Genomic DNA, 11388 nt, shown 5'->3' on the forward strand with positions numbered 1-11388 from the left:
TCGTGGGGACCGGGGAGGCCTGGTTGTGGTCTTGGAGAAAGATGTGTATTGTTAGTTGAGAGACAACCAGGGAAAGACTGGGGAAGAGTGAGTGAGAGAGAGGGAGAGGGAGGGAGAGGGAGGGGGTGGGAGAGGGAGAAGGAGAGGGAGAGGGAGAGGGAGAGGGAGAGGAGAGTGGAGAGGAAAGGAGAAAATAAAATAAAATAAAATAAAAGAAAGGAGAAGAGAGAGAGAGAGAACAGACAGAGGGGGGAAGAGGGAAGAAAAGGGAGGGAGGGAGGGAGAGAGAGAGAGAGAGAGAGAGAGAGAGAGAGAGAGAGAGAGAGAGAGAGAGAGAGAGAGAGAGAGAGAGAGAGAGAGAAGGGGGGAAGGAATGCCCTTGACAGATAGTCAAGGGCAGAAATTACGCTTCAAAATTTCCAACTCTAACATATATAGAAATCCCAAAGTTGGATTTTCACTAAAATCTCATAAATTGCTCACTGTCCGAAAGGCGACACACCCATAAAGTATCGTCATAATCCATTCGTAACTATTTGCTTAAATTGGGTGACAGACCAATTAACTAAGAAATAAATGACCACAGTACAAAACATAGCTTTCCCCTTCAATAGGTGAAATAACAATAACCAGTTCTTCTCACCTGTACACGATTATCTAAAATTCTTGCACGTGGACTCAATTTAGATGAGGCTTCTGTCTTCTCCTGGTTTTGTATTAGGTTTATTTTATTTTCTTCCGTTGTCTTTACGTCCCTTTTAAGTCGTTCGTTCTCCATTCTTTCACATCTTGACAAAGAGTCTGTAAATGAAGACAATCCCTGCGTTCACTGAGCTTTTCTGCACGGTGCTGATAGGGGCATTGGTGCGCAATACACCTATCAGCTGATCATCGTAAACAAAGTCTTTGCACGACGGTCATCAAGGAAACTTGTCGAGAGAGAAATAAATTACTTTCCTGATTGAGATTATAATAATGAAGTAGACGATTTCTATATTACACACGCATTAATCATTAGAAGAGATGTAAAGGTAAAATAAAACGTGTGGCAATTCGTGCTGCAGCCGTGAGGCAAAGCGAATATATGCTTCCAACCCTCGCCTTGTTCGCCAACGCCTCGCGTACCGTTTTGTACACTAAATTTTGCCGCGCAACGCATGAAATTTATATTCTCATAGCACTGGAATTTACGCTATACAATGAATATATAGAGTACTAGTATAATATATATATATATATATATATATATATATTTATATATATACACACACACACAAACACACATATATATATATTCATATACATATTTTTATATATATTCATATATATTTATTTATATATGTAGATATATAGAAGTGTATATATAAAGAGAAATTGGCCCATACAACAAGCAAAGTTGCCATCAGAATAGAATCTGGAAAACCTGCTTTCTTCATCTTGTAGACGTACGGAAAGCTTCTTTTAGTCTGTCGTACATTTTTATAAGTTTCTTTTAGAATTAATCCACAATTACCTTGTATTTATCTTACGAGTTCTAACAAAATGAGGATTATTATCGCAATTTCAGAAAGGTTAAACACTTCTATTAACGATATCTCGAGTGAACTTGAGATATCATAAAGATTAATATCTCAACACTTAAAAAAGGTTAAGGACAGAGAGTTACTGCTCTTGACCATACCATTCACCTGAATAAGTCTACAATAAACTTGAGGTAAAAAAAACAACAACAAACACACACACACACACACACACACACACACACACACACACACACACACACACACACACACATATATATATATATATATATATATATATATATATATATATTATCTCCATCTTACAGAAATTAATGACAGAGAAATGTTCCCATCAAACCTACCTTTCCCAGAATAGCAGTCGACAATATCCATGAACGGAGCCCACAGGGGATGGTCAGCCAGTGCAGGAGAGCGGGGGAGCGGACTTAGGTTACACACTGTCACCGCAGGAAACATTACATTCGTTTCAACAACGACCTTAAATATAAGATAAATTGGAAATAGTTAGAATGTATCTTGGTAGTTTATGAAATTAAGAACGGAAACAGGTATAATGCTTGTTCTGAATAAGCCTAATAAATTAAGTGAAGAAGCAAAAGAAAATTGGGGAATTCAGAGAAACGAATAAGACAAAGAGAGAGAGAGAGAGAGAGAGAGAGAGAAAAAAAGAGAGAGAGAGAGAAAAAAAAAGAAGATTTTCACAAATAACGTGACACGAAATCAACGACTCTATACACTGCTATTCATCACGAAATCAGGCGTATTTGTACTACCTTTCGGTTGATGCCTTTGGAGAAGCGGTTGTAGTCGGTAATGACGAGACCGATTTGGTAGACGGACCACACCACGAAGACCAGAAACACCAGGAACCACACCACTCGCCGGAACACGTTGCTCTTCCTGTGGTGTAGGTAGGAAATAACAATGGATGGGGTGGTGAAAAACAAGAGGATAAATAATAAAATATCACATAGTAAAACAAAACTTAAAAAGGGCGTGAAATATAGAATAAATATTAAATTCATAAATATAATAGAACATTAATGACAATGATATAAAATTAAAAGAAAAATAATGGGAGGAAAATATGGGTTATGCTCAATAGTAGCGCATAAGTAGATATATTTTTTTTTACAGGTAATGGCCTGCTCACACTTTATAAAGAGTAGGGCGTTCAAATGATTAAAGGGCATTCATTGACTAAAAGTATTTTTCTTTCCCTAATTTTGACCAAAATGGTACTTTACTTTCTATTATCCCGAATGAAAGAGTATTTTTTCTTTCCCTTATTCTAAATAAAATAGTACTTTACTTTCTCGCTATAAACCTGACTAAAATGGTACTTTTGAACACGAAGAAGAAGAAGGCCACAAGCACTCCATCCCCCTCTGTGCGTACGTCGCTATTAGATATTAGGTAACTGAGTCACGAAGATTTATGCTCGTCTCCCCTTAAACGCAAGTGCAAAAAGAAAACGAAGCCAAAGTTCCTTCGCCATTGGAAACGCCAACACTCGCCGAACATTAATAATAGAGACTTACTTGAATACTCGACCAACGCCATGAATAGTCGTGGTGCCGAAGAATTCTCCTGCAATGGCCGTCACCGATTCTTGCTGTGCCTCCTTCTCTTCCTCCTGAATCGGGTCTGCGAGATCCATGGTGCTGATAGAAGTAAAAAAGGTTTAAAAATAATAGAGATTTTTTTTGTTGCTTGTGGTATAGTCATTGTTTATCAGTGACAATCGTGGTACGTCTATCCATATTACTTTTATCATTATTATTGTTATTATTATGATTATTATCAATATTATAAGCCTTAGCATTTTTTGCTATAATTATCAATATTATTATTGTTATTATTATCATGTTTATTATTATAATCATTATCATTATTGATATTAATAGTGTTATTGTTATTATCATCATCATTAGTATTACCATTATTATTACCACTAGTATCAGCAGTAATCTATCCAGCGCAAATGTCTCGTGGGTTGGCCTTAGCGATAACGATATGGTAATGATAGTTTCTCGCAATCTCAAAATCTTTATTTCCAGTATTGTTCTGCACGAAGAGTTATTTCCCTTGTGGCATAATTACAGCCTATTAATGAGGTATGTCATTATGAGTCACTATCGACTTTTTATCCTGACTATTTCTAGGAAGTAAAAACAAACGTGTTCCATCACGTGTTCCATCATAGCTCATTCTTTTTTGTCGTGAACTGATACTTATATTTTCATCACCACCGCCATTATTATTTTCATTATTATAGTAACTACTACTATATATTTTTTTTTCTATCATCACTGCTATCTGTACCTTTCTCCAACAGTTCGTGTCCAAGGCTCCTCTTTGGCATGTTTAATCAGGACAATATATCACGCTCGATAACCTTCGTGACCTGCCTCCATTATGTCACTGAACAGGGCGTTTCCTCGAGACACTGAACGGGACAAGAAGGAAAGGTAATAAAGCAATGTGTGTATATAAATATGCATACACGTATTTACATACATACATATATATATACATACATACATACACACACACACACACACACACACACACACACACACACACACACACACACACACATATATATATATATATATATATATATATATATATATATATATATATATATCCGTGTGTGTGTGTATACATTTGCATATATATCTATGTGTACATAGACTGTATGTATGGATATGTACATATATGTGTGTGTGTGACACACGCATACACACGCATATATATAATATACATACACATATACATGTTTACATACACACACACACACACACACACACACACACACACACATATATATATATATATATATACACATACATATATATGCATGTGTGTGCATGCATACATACATACGCACATATATATATGCATATATATATATATATATATATATATATATATATATATATATATATATATATATATAAATTATATTATCACACACACACACAAACAAACACATTATATGCATATATATATTTATATATATATAAATATATATATATACACATACATATATATGCATGTGTGTGCATGCATACATACATACGCACATATATATATGCATATATATATATATATATATATATATATATAAATTATATTATTACACACACACACAAACAAACACATTATATGCATATATATATATATATATATATAAATATATAAAATGTATATACATATATACATATATATATATATATATATATATATATATATATATATATATATATATATATATATATATATGTGTGTGTGTGTGTGTGTATGTGTGTGTGTGTGTACTATGCACATGCGTCTCAAATGACGAGATTGCGTGTGGTCACGGCGGCACTATTTTAGCCGAGATGCTTAAGCTATACAAACACATATTGCAAATGCCCTCTCTTCAGTAGAGAAGACTGCAGCTGCAAGCTCTAAACACTCGTATCTCTGTAGCCATTTCCACTTACAGTACACCCATTTACTCCCCTTCGCGTCTCATATTTGTTTGTTTCAATTCTTATACTAAGAATTTTAGAATGAAAAGTGCAGGGAAAATAGGTACATGTTAGTGTATCTTTGTTTGTTTGTTTCTTTGTTTGTTTGAGTTTGTCTTGGTGTACCTGTTTGTTTCAGTGTATTATTAGAGTATATTGGTATTGGTATATCTACGTACAGTCATGTGCGCGTACTCGTGTATAAGTTTATCTGTGTCTGTTTTATGTCACTGACTGCTTCAAAAGCGATTTGACTGCATGTACCATAATGTTCTCTGCAACAATATAACCAGGAAAAAGTTCATGCTTGTGTGTCAAGTCATGCCAGTGACTCATCGTAAATAATTAACTGTAGACACTCTATTATATTTCCTTTTTTAAAACTTTATTTGTTATTATGACAATGAACTATGAGATTAAAATATTCTTTTTTATATTAAAGTTATATGTTTAACGTATGGATGTAAGGGGAGCCTGTATTACAAGTAAGGATGAGACATTTCAGTTAATGTTGATGACTTTACTCCGAAACAGTAATAATAACAGTAATAATAATAATATTAAAAATAATAATAATAACAATAACCATAATAACAGAAATAATGATAGTTTATGAAAATGGCATTAATTATGATAATAACAATAGTGATGAAAAAATAATAATAATGACAATACAATTAATAATAACAATAATAATGAATGTGATGATGATAACAGCAATAACAATAATAGTAAAAACAACAACAATGACAATAATGATAAAACTGTTAAGAAGAATGATCATAATAATAAGAATAGTATTAATGATGATGACGATTATGACAATGATAATGATGATGATGATGACATCAATAACCAAAACAACAATAATAATAACAGCAATAATTACAAAGATCAAAGTATAAAAGTAACAGATAATATCAATAACAGTGATGATGATGATGATGATGATGATGATAACAACAATGATAACAACAACAAAAACTATTAGAAGAAAAAAAATAATATGAATATATGAAAATAAATAAGTAACAATAAATCTATTCATCTTTCCACAAACAAGAAAAGTCCATGCCCGGTTACATCAATTCCACACACACTAACGAGCCACTATCGATTCAGACTTACAGGAAGTTTAGGAGCCACGGATTTTGCAACGGTTTCCTCAGTCTGCCATCACTCATGGTTCTGTCTTTGTTTTTCAGAATGTACGTTTGCTGTTGGGAAGCGAACTTACTCATTAGTTGCCGTTTGTTTTTCTTCTTCTTCTTCCTTAACTGCTTTTTAAATTTGATTATATAATAGAATGTCTGCTTTTTTGGTTTTGCAAATGTTACCGTATCAAATACGTGTGCTGGATGTCTGCAGCATATGATCGTGATCAGTTGTTTTCAGCATGCAAAGATGCGAGTTGAAATGAAGGTGTTCTTGAGATTTTGAAACGTTTTATTTTTACTGTAAACAAACGTTGCGGTTTGCGGATATATATGCATGTACAGATATATTCATATACATACATATACACATACATACACATATATATATTTTTTTTACTTGGATAGTTATAGCACTGAGACCAACCATTTTTTTTGTGCGTGGATTTATTTAATCTTGATAATATTTCCGCACTGCAATATGACTACTGATATTCTTTTATATACGTAGATGAATATGCAGCTATAAGAGGTGGAAATATAGATTCACGGAGAGGAGGGTTCTTTAGTGAATTAATGAGATGGCCAATAATAGATGCAATAATTACCGTCAGAAATGCTGTGTTGGAAACTTGTACACCGAAGATATTCCACATGAAACAGCCACACTCACGTCCACACCGGTAATAGGTTAGCAGAAGAATGACTGAGCGTGTCACGTGATCAGATGACACGGTCGGGAAGTGGGCTTAAATTTGTGTTGTAACCTGAAAGCCCTAGCGTGTGTCTGTTTGCCTATCTTGTTAATGTGCATAAGAGCAGGGCGAGGTACAGACACGCAAGAACACTACATTCATTTTCCTTCATTTTCTTTTAAATGTTGTCACGGTAAGCGAGATAGGTCTAGTAAACACTGAATATAGGATTCAATTTATCTTGTCAGGCTAAAATGTGTTGCAGTAATACATAATTTCCAATCTGTAAAACTCGTTCAATAATAGATACTTATTCTGAGAACCATATTCTGTTGACTTTTTATCGCCCGTTTCTAATTACCAACCACCTTTTCACGCAAAAAAATCACGATTCACTTAAACATCAAACCTACACGCTGGTTCACTACGAACGCATATCTGTCTAGAATGGATCGTGTTACTCTGTTCTTCGGACTTTAATCAAACGTAAGAGGAGTATTGCCACATATCATCATAAAAGTAATGGTTGCCATGTATTCTTTTATAAAATGTGTCTTTTTTCCCGAACAGTACTAACTAATTACCTTTCTTTTTCATAAAGTCTTCTAGTGGATAACCGTGTAATATGTTTTAGCTTTCTCGTTCGTATCATTTGACACCAAGCAATTTCGTGTAGTTAACGAGATATAACTTCACTTTGCAAGAAGTTTTGAGAGGAAATTAATTTAAAATGTATACTGATTTACTTAAAATATAAGTAAAATAATCGTTAATTTGGGTGACGAACCTATTAGATAAAATGGCCTCATTATAAAACAAAGCCTTCACCTCAGTTGATTGAATTCCAATAAAGTAATTCTTACTTTTGCAGGATCATCGAAACTTGTTGCAGGATGACGATAACTCAATTAGAAAAGGTTAGGTTGTCCTTCCTCTCTGCCTCCTCTTGTATTTGTATTTCGTCTGTTTTCTTTTCTTTTTCTTCCATTGCCTTCACGTTTCTCTTAAACTGATTGTCCTTCATGCTTTCATATCTTGTCAAATAATCTGTCAATAAAGATACAAAAAAATTATTCGTTTTATAACATTGAAATTTGCGAAATACAGTGGCTGTATGGAGTACAAAAATAACACCTTTAAATATACATACACACACACACCTGTATATATATATATATATATATATATATATATATATATATATATGCAGGTATATATATATATATATTTATTTATTTATTTATTTATTTACCTGTAAATATACAGACACACGCGCGCGCGAGCGCACATACAATACACATATGTGTTTGTGTCTGTGTCTGTGCGTGTGTGTATGTATGTATGTATGTATGTATGTATGTATGTATGTAACATGTAACGTGCATGTATACACATTAAGAACATTAAGTTGCTCCAAGATCATAAGTTTAAACAAGAAAAAAAGTTTAAAAGCCTGCGTTTTATAAATGTTTAAGCCTTTCCTCTAGTCGACATACGGAAAACCTCAATCGTATACCTTATGCATAGGAATATCTTTTTGAATACTTACTACATCTTCAGAAATATAGATTTCTTTTACATTTAAATAGATGCTTTTCTCCGACCGTATGTATATTTCAGGGGTTACGCCAAAGGAAAGATTATTATCTCAGTATCTCGCAGAATTTTAAGGAGGTGGTGGTGATGATAATGATGGTGATGAGAAAAAAGAGAAAAAAGTGCAAGAACAAGAAGATTGATACTGAAATAAATTATATTACGATCGTAACACCAATCAGTTACATAGTGAAATAAATTGAATAAAGAATTGTGACCATGATAAAAGGAATGGAGTAGGAAATAATAACGAAACAAATAAATATAAAATAATAATCTGAAATAGAAAGAAAAATATGATTTGTGATAAATAGTGACGTATAAATAGATAATGGATATTTCTAATGGCTATTCCGTGTTCACACTTCCTAAAGAGCAGAGGGTTCAGTTGAATAAAGGGCATTCTCCTGACTAAAAGTGTATTTTTCTTTGCCGGATTTTGACTGAAATGGTACTTTACTTTCCCTTATCTCGGATAAAGGGTACTTTATTTCGATTAATTTCTACCAAAAATGGTACTTTACTTCCTTTAATGTCTACAAAAATTGTACTTTACTTTCCCTGATTTCGAATAAAAGGGTGGTTTTCTTTCCCTGTTTTTTTTTTTACTCAAATGGTATTTTGGATCCGAATAAGAAGAAGGACTCAGGTAACCCCTCCCCCCACCATGTATACGTCCCTGTTGCATGGTTAATTTTTTTTTTTTTTATCCTTTCCTTGTGAAGAAAAAAAAAAGTGCCGAGTCAGTGCCATAGAACTATCATATCTGTGTATAGTGGTCTAAATTTGATAATATGCTAAAACCCCATTGCCAGAAATTACATATACTGTATATGGCCGCACCAAATTTTTACTTTAATTCCTCTAACTCGAAAGCTTTTCATAGACTTTTCTGACCTCTTCCGACGTAGCAATCCTGACTGACATTCTTACCTTGCAAGTTACGTGAATCAGCGTAGAATTTCAAGATTAAAAATGTAGAGCCTCTACATTACCGCATGGCAATCTTTTCCATAAGAGTGAAAAAAATCACAGTTTCGGAAAAAATAAAGACAAATCTTATAAATGCAATACATAATCTTCATGCAAATTAAACATATCAAAACCGATACATCATAAAAGTTCCTTCATCATTCGAAACCACCCAAACTAGACGAACATTACCAACGGATTCGACACCCTTTTCGAAGATGTTTTTCCCCACACGAATCCAGATAAAGAAAGAAAGAAAAAAATGGGGAGAGACGAACTTATTTGAATACTCGACCAACGCCATGAATAGTCGTGATGCCAAGGAATTCTCCTGCAATGCCCGTCGCCGATTCTTCTTTTTTCTCATTTTCTTCGTCCTGAATCGGATCTGAGAGATCCATGGTGCTGGCAGGAATAAAAAGGAAATAGGGATAAGAATAATGAAAGTGAAGATGATGATTATTATTTTTTTTCTTGTTGTTAGTGGTGGTATAATTATTGTCTATTGGTAATGATATTGCCTTATCATTATTTTCAAGTTTCATTATCATTATGATCGTTATTATTATTATTCAAATCATTAATATCATAATTATTACTGTTGTTATTATTCTTACCATTATTTTCATTAGTTTCATCGTCATTAATAACTATGAATTATTTTTTGACAGCGTTCATTTGAAAAGGATGTATTACAAATTAAATTTCAGATGTCACTCAGTCATCAGACACTAATCTTTTATCAATGCAAGTACATGTTTGTAAAGTTTCAGTGTAAAATATGGTACCCTGAGCTCCAGAGGATACCTTAATGGGGAACTGCATTTTCATCTGGCAATATAAGCATAGTATGTATTATTCATATCCAAAAACGTAATTTCTTCTGGAAAAAAAGACAGAGAAGCATGAATTATGGCAGCCTGAGGAAACTTGCAAAATCCGTGGCTCCTGAACTTGCTGGAAGTTTAATGCAATAGTGACTCATTAGTGTGTTTGCAATTGATGTAACCAAATGTGATTAGATTTTCTGTTTGTTGTCATTCGTCGTTTTTTCCTTTTCTTAATTATTAATTGCTGTTTTTGTTTGTTATTGTTATTATTATAATTATTATCATTATTATTCTCATAAACAATATTATTATCATCCTCATTATCATCACATTTATCATTATCATTGCTATTATTATGATGATGATTGTTATTAATATTGTTATTATTATTATTATTGTAGAGCAGACGTCGACGATAGTTAAAAGGCTTTATCTAAAATGTTATTATAAGATCTACTTATATCAACCATATAACTTAAGTGAAAAGAGAGAGAAAAGGGGGCCATAACGTTTCATGACATTTAATAACAAGTATGTTGAAAACAAAACAGAAAAGGGAAGACAGTGTCTAAAAAAGTTCATTATTTACGATGTACCAGTGTCATTACTTGACACGCCAGCGAATTTTACCTTGCTAGGGCATTCATTTCTCACACGCACTACAGATGCATTAACATGCACCTATTATATAAAATACATATATGTATAAACATATTGTGGATTTCCAAAATGGTCATTGGTCAAAACAAACAAATGTGCCAAACATCAGAGGTCACGCAGCATTATGATAAAGTATTGTGGTGAAAAGGGTAAAATGAGTGAACGATTAGGATAAGTGGACAGAAGAAGGGTTGAAGAAGCGAAGGGAAGGGGAAGGAAAGGAAAAGAAAAGATCACGCAAAATTAGTTAAAGCGGGGGCTGTTGTCCAAGGCAGGGGTGATACACTCCATTGGGCTTCAGTCTCCGTCACCTAAGGCCCCCCAAAACAACATAGAACAAGGAAGTTGGTGTATATATATATATATATATATATATATATATATATATATACTTGCAAAGAATAGACGTGAACAGAATG

General features: G+C 33.4%; 1 protein-coding gene across 1 annotated transcript in view; it reads right to left on the bottom strand.

Moving 5' to 3' along the window:
- The window catches only part of LOC125045539 (degenerin deg-1-like), an 8329-nt gene extending 1146 nt beyond the window's left edge, over nucleotides 1-7183 (bottom strand). Inside the window, exons 1-6 of the mRNA XM_047642861.1 lie at nucleotides 6825-7183; nucleotides 3086-3208; nucleotides 2318-2444; nucleotides 1886-2021; nucleotides 644-801; nucleotides 1-30 (exon numbers count right to left, since the gene is read on the bottom strand). The exon at nucleotides 1-30 is cut by the window's left edge and continues 142 nt beyond it. Coding sequence (XP_047498817.1) covers nucleotides 1-30; nucleotides 644-801; nucleotides 1886-2021; nucleotides 2318-2444; nucleotides 3086-3204 — 570 coding nt within the window. The 5' untranslated portion in view covers nucleotides 3205-3208; nucleotides 6825-7183. The remainder of the gene's footprint in view (nucleotides 31-643; nucleotides 802-1885; nucleotides 2022-2317; nucleotides 2445-3085; nucleotides 3209-6824) is intronic.
- Nucleotides 7184-11388: the final 4205 nt, after the last annotated feature.

The sequence above is a fragment of the Penaeus chinensis genome, chromosome 3 (assembly GCF_019202785.1).
Source record: "Penaeus chinensis breed Huanghai No. 1 chromosome 3, ASM1920278v2, whole genome shotgun sequence".
In the NCBI taxonomy this organism is placed as follows: domain Eukaryota; kingdom Metazoa; phylum Arthropoda; class Malacostraca; order Decapoda; family Penaeidae; genus Penaeus; species Penaeus chinensis.